The following is a 13,261-nucleotide window of genomic DNA, read 5'->3' as shown; positions in this document are numbered from 1 at the left end:
ACATCCATGGCGGTGACGGTCTTTCTTTTGGCGTGTTCAGTGTAAGTAACAGCATCACGAATGACGTTCTCCAGAAACACCTTCAACACACCGCGAGTCTCTTCATAGATCAGGCCAGAAATACGCTTGACTCCGCCACGGCGAGCAAGACGACGAATAGCGGGTTTAGTGATTCCCTGGATATTATCGCGAAGAACCTTTCGGTGACGCTTAGCGCCTCCTTTTCCAAGTCCTTTACCGCCTTTTCCTCTTCCAGACATGTCTATAGATGGGTTTCAATTGTCCACAGAAGACAGAACAAACGCTGGAGAAGAGGCTCTTATAGTCAGCCAGAGGACCTAGTTGAAACCACATTCATGGGCGGTTCTAGCATACGTCATCTGTTACGCCTTATCCAAGTCGAGGTCAGTCTTTTGATTCTTGATTGGGGAAATAAATACTGCTTTAACGTCAGACAGATTCTGAACATTTAATCAGGCACATCAGACAACTAATTTTTTTATACATATTTTCTTTCCCCTTTTTGAAGTTTAAAGCGGTTTGAATGTACTTTTTTTTTTTTTTTAAAGTTACATAGACAAGACTGAATTGTTTTTTAGTTTTGAGTAACAAGAAAACACAAAGCATTTACTTCGGCAAATTTACATGTATAAAACATACATTAGAGTAAGAAAAAGCAGATGGAAATTATCTTTCATAGAGACATTGAGGTGGCTCTTAAAAGAGCCTTTGGGGTTTGTATGACTGATGCAGCTGTGGATTTAAGCGCGCTCTCCGCGAATGCGGCGGGCCAGCTGAATGTCTTTGGGCATGATGGTGACCCTTTTGGCGTGGATGGCGCACAAGTTGGTGTCTTCAAACAGACCGACCAAGTAAGCCTCGCTAGACTCCTGCAGGGCCATGACAGCTGAGCTCTGGAAGCGTAGATCAGTCTTGAAATCTTGAGCGATTTCTCTCACCAGACGCTGGAAAGGTAGTTTGCGAATCAGAAGTTCAGTGGATTTCTGATAACGGCGAATCTCTCTCAGCGCCACAGTACCGGGCCTGTAACGATGAGGCTTCTTAACACCACCGGTAGCTGGTGCGCTCTTACGAGCAGCTTTAGTAGCCAGCTGCTTTCTCGGGGCTTTTCCTCCAGTAGACTTACGAGCGGTCTGCTTGGTTCTCGCCATTATTTCTAATGAGCTCCGTCGCTGCTTTGAAATGCACAAAAGAATAAATGAATAGTTCGTTTGAACACAGCATATTTAAGCCTAGGGCTGCCATGCGTTCATTGGATGGTATAGCTTCAGAGACATTCGATTGGTTATTGTCCTAATAACAGTCGGCCAATGGCTGTGCGCCTGCTGTTTTCAAACAAGAGACGACAGTTTGTGGTTCCCTTCCCGCCCAAACATCATTTGAAATGAGTTTTAAATTTGTACACAAAAACCCGTTATTTAAATCTTATTAAATGTGCAGAATAGGATTTTTTGAGTTGGAAGGAACTGTAAAAATTGAGACAAGTACAGTTACTTATATCACCATGTTAAATATTGTATTTATATGTATACATAAATAATAAAGTTTAAAAGTCCTTTAGCCATGCTGATAAAACTATGGCCCGGTTTCACAATAAATGCAGGATTAGGCCTTAGTTCAATTAGGATGAGTAGCTTTTATAAATGTACCCTAGAAAGAAAAAAAGATTACTGGTGTGCATCTTGAGACAAAACAATGGCACTGACATTTTAAGTTATTTCAGTACAAGTTGCTTTCAGTTAGAACAGATCAAACATGCATTTTAGTATAGGACTAATTTAAACCTTGTCTGTGAAACCGGGGTATGCATTTTCAGAATACATTCATAAAATCTTTAATAAATGCAGTGTGTTTCCTAAAATTTCTCCAGGAGTAGTATGTACTTTTATTGACTCCACAGACAGAAAAGTTGCTTTGGGAAAGAAAAAAAAAAAAAAAAAAGCCAGACGGGTCGCTTATGTTTTTTTTTTTGTTTTGTTTTTTTAAGACTCAGTGGCATTTGATACGTCAACATTCATTGTACAATACAAAAGCTGACGACTCATGAACATACATCTGAAGTACTACCTTTTTTTTAAAGGATATAAATACAAATGCAAATATAAATTGGACAAATGAAATCTCTCTCAAGGAAAAGTTGGGTGGCTCTTAAAAGAGCCTTTGGTTTGAAGAGAATCTCCAGTCAGTTTACTTGGTCTTCGCTGGCTTCTCGGTTTTCTTGGGCAGCAGTACGGCCTGAATGTTGGGCAGCACACCACCCTGAGCGATGGTCACGCCACCCAGAAGCTTGTTCAACTCCTCGTCGTTGCGCACCGCCAGCTGCAGGTGACGAGGAATGATACGGGTCTTCTTGTTGTCGCGAGCGGCGTTTCCAGCCAACTCCAGGATCTCAGCAGTGAGATACTCGAGCACAGCGGCCAAATAAACCGGAGCACCGGCACCAACGCGCTCAGCATAGTTGCCTTTGCGGAGAAGCCTGTGAACACGGCCGACAGGGAACTGCAGTCCCGCCCTGGAAGAGCGAGTCTTGGCCTTAGCACGGGCCTTTCCACCGGTTTTGCCTCTTCCACTCATTGTAAAGTGTAACTTACTCAACAACTAGAACACGAAATAGAAGTGATAAGATGGACTGACCGACTGTGATTAGACATTTAAATGAAAGCGCACCGTCTCCTATTGGCTGAAGTCTGAACGCATTATCAAGCCAATCAGTGAACCTCGCTCCAAACTCCGAAGCCACCCCCCTTTCTGTTACTGACAACCCTCAAGTATACGTCACGCAGTAGTGCCTCTATTCAACGGCCTCTCGCTTTCTTTTGAATCTGTGCTTCATTTGTTTTTTAGATGTCACTTCACACAATATCTTTTCGGACAGAGATTTCAGTTTTGATTTTTACATCCTTTAATATCCTTTTTGATATTACAGAAAACATGGTCTTATTTATGCTTTCTAACGCTGGTTCTGTTCTTTTAGATAACGCAGTCAAAATTCTGTGCATGCTTGGAAAAGGTCATATCCACAAATCTAAATTTACCGCTTCAAAACCAGATTTTCTTGTCTTTTACTCTGAATTAAAAAGTTTTGCTGATTCTCTATGTAAATTTAAAATAAACAAAAGCAATTAAAACATCCCATGTATTAAATAAGATTATAAAGTCACCTGTGAACAGAGATGTTTAGATGAGATCTCCCTACTTGAGTTGAGTTTTTTTGTAATTTATTTAATTTTATTTATTTAGGGTGAATTCAGGTTAATTGGGACACTTTCCAATTCATCTCAATGGCAAAAAGTGTCCTAATCACCCTGAATTCACCCTATTTGTTTATTTATTTATTTTATGTATTATCTGTTTACTTTGTCAATACTCTATGTCCCTGGTACAAAGTCAAATGTTCTAATCATTGTTAATTTCAACTATCAGTACATGTTAATGGATTGAATGTTAATTGTTGTTACTTGCAAACTTGCTGTTACTTGCATTTATTTTGATTTAATTACTTCATCACTTTCTTCAGTTTTTATTTCTTAATTTTCATTGTATTTAATATTTTTATTTCGTTTGTACATTATTTTTTATGTAAAGCACTCTAAATTACCATTATGTATAAACCACTATACTTACACTATACGTTATAACAATTGATTGATTAAAAATTAAACAAGTCTGTCTTAAAGCTGTGTATATAATTTACTGCTATAAACATGTCTAATACAGACAGTTACTTCAGATTTCATCAAAATGTTCACATTATCATCAAATTTAATGTCTAAATGTATTTGGGTCATTGACAAATAAAGCTTCAAAAAAGGTGTTATCGAAAAATCTTTTCAAAACTGATGTAATGCATATTTATGAGTCATGAACAATGTGTTTAAACAAGTTTCACTTGTTAAATAACATTTTATAGTGTTTAAATTCATTTTTTGACTGTTTTTATGACAGGCAGTTCAACCAAATAGTTGTATGTATATATACTGTAGTTGTACCACCTGACATGGAAAGTGTACCAACCTACCCATACTTGAAATTAGCAGTTTTTACCAGTATTTGAGAGATCTACAAACCTTTTCACTCTGCCACAAGGATCAGTTGGGGTCCTCTGGATGATGCATTATCATGTTTACTGTTATCTTGTAAATTCATAATAAAAGAGTCATATTTTGCAGTTGTGCCACCCTGACATTTAAGAATATACAAATTGATAAAAGTTTTTCAATTATCTCAACAGCATTAAAACTACTGATATTTATGAAATTTGTTTAAATGAAAGGTTTCAAACCTAAAATGATGCCATAGTATTTAGTTATTAATTTTTTTTATTATTAAGACACCATTTTAAATAGTTTTCTTAGTCTGTTCATTTGTTCGGGCAGTTGCACCATCTGACATTTTTAGGGTTTGAGATAAAACATAAAATAATATGTATTGTTTAAATATACTAAAATGAATTCAAACTAAGTAGATTTTGTAAAATAAAGTGTGTGATGTGATAAATTTATGAAATTATTTTAAAAGGAAATAATGCACTTGGACACAAAAATACGAACGTCATTTGCACATGAACAAAGCGGCCATTTTGCTCTCACACTAACTAAAGCTAATGGCACTATCACTGGACAGAAGACCGATGAAATAATGCTCTTTACCATAAATGAGTGGGTGGCTCTTAAAAGAGCCTTTTTGATAAAACCAAACAAGGAAAAAAATAATTAATTTATTTCTTTTTTGCTGCCGTCTTTTTAGGCTTGGCTGCTTTAGGTTTCGCCGTTTTGGGTTTGGCTGCCTTTGCCTTTTTCGGGCTCTTCGCTGCTTTCTTAGGAGTTGCTGGTTTCTTTGCCTTCTTAGGGCTCTTTGTTGCCTTTTTAGCGGCTGGTTTCTTCACCTTCTTCGGCGATTTCTTAGCGGCGGCCTTCTTTGCTGCTGCAGTTTTGGGCTTCTTTGTTGCTGCAGTTTTGGGCTTCTTAGCGACAGCAGGTTTCTTGGCTGCGGGCTTCTTGGCTTTAGGAGCAGCTTTCTTAGCGGGTTTTGTCTTGGTCTCGGCCTGTTTCTTGTTGAGCTTGAAGGAGCCGGAGGCGCCGGTCCCTTTGGTCTGGACCAGGGTACCTTTAGTCACCAGATTCTTAACGGCGATCTTGACGCGGGAGTTGTTCTTCTCCACATCGTAGCCACCGGCAGCGAGCGCTTTCTTCAGGGCAGCGAGGGACACACCGCTCCTCTCCTTAGATGCGGACACAGCCTTAACAATGAGCTCGCCGACGCTTGGGCCTGTTCTCTTGCGTTTAGCTGCTGATTTCTTCTTGGCCGCTTTGGTCGCGGCAGCTGCTGGAGCGGTTTCAGCCATGATTTCTCTGAGCAAATCTGGACTCTACAATGAACCGCTGCTGGGCAGAGCTACGCATTTAACCACAGCATGAGAACCGTGTAGATTCAACCTGCTCTGTTCACTGTCTGTGCTCCTCCACTAATGCCTTTGTCTTGTGTTTTCTCCTTTCATATTTGGAATAAAACTGAAGTTGTAAGATAGTTTAGTGGAGTAAAAAACAATGTATACATCGAGTAGAGATATTGAACCTTATTTGTATACTAAAACACGCGACAAATGAACATTTATTTTAGCATCGTCATATCAAATCCAGAGCGTGCACCAGTAATGAAAAAGGCTGCGTGCTTATTTCATGTAATTTTGTGCATTAACAGTGGCAAATGTTCGAGTGTGTCATCCTGATTTTGAACTTGCACTTTGACTATGTCTTTAATGAAAGGAAGATCGCTGAGGGACTTCTGGAGTGTTTCATTCAGAAGTTGTTTTGTGCAGCTTGAAGCACACGCCACATCTGTCTGTGTAACTGCTCTTCATCTCCGGTCAAAGATGTTTTTCACATGCATTCCTTCTGGAGATGCCTGTATGTTCTGTTAAAGTTTTTGACTTGCTGTTGCCATATTATAATAGACATCCGGTTTAATATAGTATCTACACATTTACACAACTCTGCATTGTAAAGAGCCAGTGTCAAGGTGCACACTTCTGAATGGTTGATGCCATTTCTCAGAATGTATTTCCAAATTGTGGGTGTCACTTCATAATGATTTGTAGTGTTTTCACTCATGCTAGTTTAGAATTATATGAAAAACCTGATTGGTAAGTGTCAGTTTGTGGTGGCATACCCCTGCTAGTTGGTGCCACTAATTAGAATGTTTAACTTTTTAAGTTGTGGCCATCAATCTAAAAATGTCCAGTTTCCATAATGTTAAAAGAACATCATTTAAAGGTTACTATGATGTTACTGAAACATTCTTTCAAACATTTAAAAACACCTGCTGTTAAATGGTTAGTTCACCCTAAAAGGAAAATTCTGTCATTAATTACCCACCCTCATGTCGTTCCAAACCCGTAAGATTTTCGCTCATCTTCGGAACATAAACATTGATCATCATACACAGAAGCTCAACTGAACCTAAATGAACAAACCTCGTCCGGAATCTCAAACGTGCTACACACCAGAATGAACCACACTGGTCACGCAACACGTTTGAGCTTCCCGAAGAAGTTTGATTTCGTGCGTCATTCAAGTTCAGGTTGAACTTCTGTATATGTTCGCTGATCAATGTTTATATGCGAGTAAAAGCCTAAATTAAATCTGTTCATCATATAAAGCAATCGTGTCTCTTCAGAAAATTTGGACTAAATCATATGGATTAGTTTTACGATCTCTTTATGAACTTTTTGAAGTGTCAAAATTCCAGTTGTGATGGCTGTCTATGGAGGGACAGAATGCTGTCAGATTTCATCGAAAAGATCTTAATTTGTGTTCCAAAGATGAACGAAAGTCTTACAGGTTTGGAATAGGGTGACCACCTGGCTATTGATCTGTTGCAGGATAGTAGATGTGATTTTGCGGGACAATGCGGGACACGTGTGAGATAAATTTAGGACTACTATGGCTATTGATTTACATTTGTTGGCAAACTTGGCATATGCGCCGATTAATGTTTCTGGCGGTGGGTGCCCACATTATAATGTTGCGCTTCTGGCAACATTAAATCCTGGAGAGAAGACAATAGATTCATGGCTGCACATGCAGGAGGTCAAAGTTTGAGCACGCACACGTAATATCTGAGCGAGAGCTTGCGCGCCTCCAGAGTCTGCCTGTGAGCGGAGAGATTCCTGCTCACGCATTTGATGTGCTGTGTTACAATAATGCTCTCTCGACATTTTTCATTATAATATAACGCCATAGAACCCGCGTTAAATGAACTATTAACGTGAGAAGAAAGTCGTGTCTGAAAGTCTTAATAAATTTTTTATTGGTAAAAACAAAAGGAGAGTATCTTGTGTTTTTCCGTAGGTGCTCGACTATTTCCATGAGTGGCGCTCGAGGATCCACGGTATCGGCGCATGTTCGTTGGAAATATTTAACATCAGGATGGATGATTACATGCTTTAAATCATCAGTTTGGGCAGCGTTGAGCAGCTCTTGAGGTTCGTATGTGAGATGAAATTCCTACTGGTGTAGTTGTGTTTACCGACTTTGATGAGGCCCACACTTAGCTATTCCTTTGCGCTGTCCACTCAGTTGTCATCAGCGGGAAAACCTCTCTCTATGATTGCGTTTGTTGGTTATTTTCACAGCTAGAATATGACGACTGCACAAATAGATTTTTAAATGCCAGTCACAGTTTTTATTATATTTCATATTGTGGTATTGCAATTTCAGGGATGAAAAATTATAATACAGACATAAATTTAATGCGGGACACTATTTAAGTCTTGCAAAGGGCAAAGCTCCCAATTTCGGGACTGTCCCGCAAAATGCAGGACTTGTGGTCATCCTAGTTTGGAATGACATTACTGTGGGTAATTAATGACAAAATTTTCATTTTTGGGTGAACTAACCCTTTAACAAAGCAGAATCACTGAAGGAAAGAGAAACAACAAGAACAGAAATTACAACTGACTTCCAGCCACAGCCTTAAAGATAAATAAAGACATTAAATCTCTCAAAATATCAGCAGAGGATGATTAAACTACAAACAACAGCATTACCAGCTTCACTTATTACTAACCAGTTTAACTTGATTTCTGTCATGTCTATAGTAGTTCTCATTGAGAATTAACAGAGGTTGAGATGTTAACGTTTTATTGAAAATAATAGTTTTGTTTCAAGTCATTATTGTGGTGATCGGTATTTGCTTTAGTTGTAGTAAAACTATAAGGTAAACAGATATCAATTCTCAAAGGTGCTAATATATTTTTACACTAGAATTTTCAACTGGCCATTTAGACATCAGCACTCATCATGCAAACCTCAACGATGATGACAATCAAAAAAAAATTCAGACAAACAGATTAGCTCTGAACATCACAAAACCAACTACACTGTCAACAAAAACACCAGCAAGTAAAAGTAACACCAACATTTTTACTTATGAAAAAAATAGTAGGCTAATAATTATATAAATAACATTTTTAGATAAGGGTTTCCCAAACTGAGAATCCCAAACTAATAATAAATTCAATCACAACAATCCATCCATTCTCCAAACCATTTATTCTCTGTTCATTATCTTGGGCTAAATGAAGGGAAACACCCTGGAAGTTGTGGCCAGAGCTCACACACATTTCACAGTATTATTCACACCTACGGACAGCAATACTTATGCTTCATGCCTTTAGATTGTTATTAGTGAACAAAAACATAAAATTCCCTTATTTTGCCAGTCAACATAAATACTGTATAATGTTCTTTAAAATTGTGCAGAAACCAGTCATTGGTAAAATATATTGTACACTGCACAATTTGTCTTTTATTTATTTATATTTATTGCAAAGGACATTATTTGATACGGTTACCTATAATCTCACGCAAAGTAATAAAACAGATAACGTTACATTATCTCATAACTACAACAGAGAAGTAACCATCATTTGAAACTCTTTTTAAAGACAATATGGGTGGCTCTTAAAAGAGCCTTTGGGTTCGCTGATCAGATAAGATGGCGCTTTACTTAGAACTGGTATATTTCGTCACAGCCTTTGTACCCTCAGACACGGCGTGTTTGGCCAGTTCACCGGGCAGCAGCAGACGCACGGCGGTCTGGATCTCTCTCGATGTGATGGTGGAGCGCTTGTTGTAGTGAGCGAGACGAGACGCTTCACCGGTGATGCGCTCGAAGATGTCGTTGACGAAAGAGTTCATGATTCCCATCGCCTTGGAGGAGATTCCGGTGTCGGGATGAACCTGCTTCAAGACTTTGTATACGTAAATAGCGTAGCTCTCCTTCCTGGACTTTCTGCGCTTCTTTCCACTCTTGCCGGCAGTTTTAGTAACTGCCTTCTTTGAGCCCTTTTTAGGCGCTGACTTCGCTGGATCTGGCATGATACTTCGTTCAAAGACACAAAGCTGAATAAACGTACATTGCTACAGGGCCTTTTTTATGTACTGCCCTATGCTAATATCAAATGGGAGAACGGCCTTCTGTGATTGAGAGTCTTCATGGACCAACCCATAGAATGATTTCATTGGACACATTAAACGTTCCTTGATATGCAGGAGAGCCAATCAGCGGTTTTAAAATGGTAATCCCGCCCATCGCCTCATGTTTCACAACCACCATCCCCCATCCAAGGTTTCTTTGTTTCATTTTCCCGCATTTTTAGGAAAGTATAAAGTATTGAAAGTAAAATATTGCTAACAATTTCAGTTACTTTTAATTGAATTTTAAAGTATTAATTATACATAACTCAGAAAAACACATATAGCTCACATTAGCATATTACCGTACAATGACTGGTGTTGGATTCTACGCTTATTTTTTCCAAAGTAAACAAGAGAATTAATTACAATAAAGTTTAATTTCATTTTCACAACTTGGAAACTTGTTTTTTTTACGGGAAAAAGTGGGTGGCTCTTAAAAGAGCCGGGAGGGGGAAATCTTCGGTAAACTCTTAACCTCCGAATCCGTACAGGGTGCGTCCCTGTCGTTTCAGAGCGTACACAACATCCATGGCGGTGACGGTCTTTCTTTTGGCGTGTTCAGTGTAAGTAACAGCATCACGAATGACGTTCTCCAGAAACACCTTCAACACACCGCGAGTCTCTTCATAGATCAGGCCAGAAATACGCTTGACTCCGCCACGGCGAGCAAGACGACGAATAGCGGGTTTAGTGATTCCCTGGATATTATCGCGAAGAACCTTTCGGTGACGCTTAGCGCCTCCTTTTCCAAGTCCTTTGCCACCTTTTCCTCTACCAGACATGTCAACAGATATTTTCCAGCTCTCAATAACCGTAAACGGAAGAGCAAACAGTAGAAAAGAGGCTTTTATAATCAGCTAAAGGACCTAATTGAAACCACATTCATGGGCGGTTCTACTATACGTCACCCGATTCTACTCTAAATGGTGCTCATCGCAGAGCAAAATGACATCCAACTCCACCTCTCTGGACGTCATGGGTTGAGTTTGACCAAGTCCAGCTCCACCTCTGTGGATCTAATTAGTGGAGGAATAGAGTTATGGGTAGACCTTCTAGCCCCACCAATACGCCCAAATTACATCCAAAGATGTGGAGCTGGACTCGAGTTGTCTTTCAGTGCTTGATTCTGGAAATAAATGGCGTTTAAATAAAGAAAAACCACTTATGAAATACATAAACACTTTAAGCAACAAGCACTGTGACGTAGCACATCACATTGTTCTGCAAAATATATGTAATAAATTTTCTTCTGAATAAGCTTTGAAAACTACTCCATTTAAAACATCTTCCATCTAATGCGATCCTGAACTTAAAACAATAGTTCGCGCAATTATCAAGAAAGAACTCAAATTTAATTTATTACTCAAGTTGCCTTTAGTTATGAAAACAAATCCATACTTTTTACCTCAGCAGATCCGAGTTAAATGCATTTATGTACTAACACAAAGAAAGTTCAGGAAAAGAAAATTCATCTTTCATAGAAACATTGAGATGGCTCTTAAAAGAGCCTTTGGGTTCGCATGACTGATGCAGCTGTGGATTTAAGCGCGCTCTCCGCGAATGCGGCGGGCCAGCTGAATGTCTTTGGGCATGATGGTGACCCTTTTGGCGTGGATGGCGCACAAGTTGGTGTCTTCAAACAGACCGACCAAGTAAGCCTCGCTAGACTCCTGCAGGGCCATGACAGCTGAGCTCTGGAAGCGTAGATCAGTCTTGAAATCTTGAGCGATTTCTCTCACCAGACGCTGGAAAGGTAGTTTGCGAATCAGAAGTTCAGTGGATTTCTGATAACGGCGAATCTCTCTCAGCGCCACAGTACCGGGCCTGTAACGATGAGGCTTCTTAACACCACCGGTAGCTGGTGCGCTCTTACGAGCAGCTTTAGTAGCCAGCTGCTTTCTCGGGGCTTTTCCTCCAGTAGACTTACGAGCGGTCTGCTTGGTTCTCGCCATTGTTTCTAATGAATTCAGCTGTTGCTTTGAAGGAAACAAACGAATAAATAGCTCACTGAACACATCGTATATTTAAGCGTAGAGTTGCCATTCGCTCATTGGATGGCGTAGCTTCCTAGGCATTCGATTGGTTATTGTCCTATTAACAGCTGGCCAATGGCTTTGCGTCTTCTGTTTTCAAACAAGAGACGACAGTTTGTGGTTCCCGCCCAAACGTCCTTTGTTGTTTCTCTTTGTATACACGAAAATAGAATGGGCGAAATCAGTTTTAAATTTGTACACCAAAACCCGTGATTGTTTCTTTAAAATCTTATTAAATATGCGGAGTTGGACTTGTGGAACTAATAAAAACAGACATGTACAGATACATATATTGATTTATACATACAACGAAATGTATATCAGTTTAAATCATTTTAGTCATGCCAAAAACTATGCATTTTCATAATTAAACCCGTATTAACAGTGCAGTTAGACTGGATTAAAAAAAAGATAATAATACAGGTTACTCATTTTAGGGACTAAGTGTATTTCTTGACAAATTATTAAAAAAACAAACAAAAAAAAACAAAAAAACAAACACACACTGATTTATGAATGGAGTCAAAGACAAAACGGCCGTAAGCGATTTCCGTAAGAAACAAACTTAAACCTGTGGTACCATTTAATTTGAATATGTTAGTATTGTGTAGAACAAGAACTGTAAATTCATGCAGTCTTCCGCTTTTTTTTTTTTTTTTTTTTTTTTTTTTTTTTTTAAATATAAATCGAACGGACTTCATAGCAATTCAAATAAAAATTGAACGAAAAAAGAAATCACTCTCAAGGAAAAATTGGGTGGCTCTTAAAAGAGCCTTTGGTTTGAAGAGCCTCTTGTCAGTTTACTTGGTCTTCGCTGGCTTCTCGGTTTTCTTGGGCAGCAGTACGGCCTGAATGTTGGGCAGCACACCACCCTGAGCGATGGTCACGCCACCCAGAAGCTTGTTCAACTCCTCGTCGTTGCGCACCGCCAGCTGCAGGTGACGAGGAATGATACGGGTCTTCTTGTTGTCGCGAGCGGCGTTTCCAGCCAACTCCAGGATCTCAGCAGTGAGATACTCGAGCACAGCGGCCAAATAAACCGGAGCACCGGCACCAACGCGCTCGGCATAATTGCCTTTGCGGAGAAGCCTGTGAACACGGCCGACGGGGAACTGCAATCCCGCCCTGGAAGAGCGAGTCTTGGCCTTAGCGCGAGCCTTTCCACCGGTCTTGCCTCTTCCACTCATTGTAGCGTGTAATTTACTCAACGGATAGAACACGAAGTAAAAGTGATACGATGAACTGGGATTAGACATTTAAATAAAGGCGCACCGTCTCTTATTGGCTGGAGTCTGAACACATCATCAAGCCAATCAGTGAACTTCTCTCCAAACTCCGAAGCCACCCCCTTTCTGCTACTGACTACCCTCAAGTATATGCCAACGGCCTCTTAGCTTCCTTTTAACCCTCTATGGTACGGTGTCTATTTTAGTTGGTCTATTTTAGTTTGTTTTTAATCAAATAAGGCACCAATTGATTGATCAAATGTATCTCAGGACAGAATAACTAAAATACTAATCAATAAAAGTGCAAAAAAAGACCAAAACATGACCAACAGGGGTCCATTTTGTGTCCTGTTTCAGCACATGTCGCATGGCTCCATATTTTCTTCAATGAAAAGTGCTTTTTTCACGTGTTTGTATCTATTTAATCACCCACAAAAATATGAGTCACCTTCACTGGCAAGTAAAGAAGTATTTTCAAGAATTTTACTTTATATATCATCAA

At 39.5% G+C, this 13,261-nt stretch overlaps 6 protein-coding genes across 6 annotated transcripts in view; all 6 read right to left on the bottom strand.

Annotated features, from left to right (window-relative positions):
• Nucleotides 1–711: 711 nt before the first annotated feature.
• Nucleotides 712–1,237, bottom strand: LOC127515310 (histone H3-like). Its single transcript, XM_051898829.1, has one exon. It carries the CDS (start codon nucleotides 1,170–1,172, stop codon nucleotides 762–764), a length of 411 nt encoding a protein of 136 aa, XP_051754789.1. The 5' UTR covers nucleotides 1,173–1,237; the 3' UTR covers nucleotides 712–761.
• A 401-nt stretch (nucleotides 1,238–1,638) lies between these two features.
• LOC127515319 (histone H2A-like) lies at nucleotides 1,639–2,671 on the bottom strand. Its single transcript, XM_051898839.1, has one exon. It carries the CDS (start codon nucleotides 2,593–2,595, stop codon nucleotides 2,209–2,211), a length of 387 nt encoding a protein of 128 aa, XP_051754799.1. The 5' UTR covers nucleotides 2,596–2,671; the 3' UTR covers nucleotides 1,639–2,208.
• A 1,733-nt stretch (nucleotides 2,672–4,404) lies between these two features.
• Nucleotides 4,405–5,412, bottom strand: LOC127515306 (histone H1-like). Its single transcript, XM_051898825.1, has one exon. It carries the CDS (start codon nucleotides 5,363–5,365, stop codon nucleotides 4,739–4,741), a length of 627 nt encoding a protein of 208 aa, XP_051754785.1. The 5' UTR covers nucleotides 5,366–5,412; the 3' UTR covers nucleotides 4,405–4,738.
• A 5,580-nt stretch (nucleotides 5,413–10,992) lies between these two features.
• LOC127515311 (histone H3-like) lies at nucleotides 10,993–11,493 on the bottom strand. The gene has a single exon (XM_051898830.1). The coding sequence runs from the start codon at nucleotides 11,450–11,452 to the stop codon at nucleotides 11,042–11,044; it is 411 nt and encodes a 136-aa protein (XP_051754790.1). The 5' UTR covers nucleotides 11,453–11,493; the 3' UTR covers nucleotides 10,993–11,041.
• A 796-nt stretch (nucleotides 11,494–12,289) lies between these two features.
• LOC127515309 (histone H2A-like) lies at nucleotides 12,290–12,768 on the bottom strand. Its single transcript, XM_051898828.1, has one exon. It carries the CDS (start codon nucleotides 12,718–12,720, stop codon nucleotides 12,334–12,336), a length of 387 nt encoding a protein of 128 aa, XP_051754788.1. The 5' UTR covers nucleotides 12,721–12,768; the 3' UTR covers nucleotides 12,290–12,333.
• Nucleotides 12,290–13,261, bottom strand: part of LOC127515316 (histone H2A-like) — a 123,105-nt gene continuing 122,133 nt past the window's right edge. The window contains exon 2 of the mRNA XM_051898835.1: nucleotides 12,290–12,322. The gene's annotated coding sequence lies outside the window, so the exon portion shown is untranslated. The remainder of the gene's footprint in view (nucleotides 12,323–13,261) is intronic.

Source organism: Ctenopharyngodon idella, chromosome 7, assembly GCF_019924925.1.
Source record: "Ctenopharyngodon idella isolate HZGC_01 chromosome 7, HZGC01, whole genome shotgun sequence".
Lineage (NCBI taxonomy): Eukaryota > Metazoa > Chordata > Actinopteri > Cypriniformes > Xenocyprididae > Ctenopharyngodon > Ctenopharyngodon idella.
This window is presented reverse-complemented; position numbering and strand designations above follow the sequence as displayed.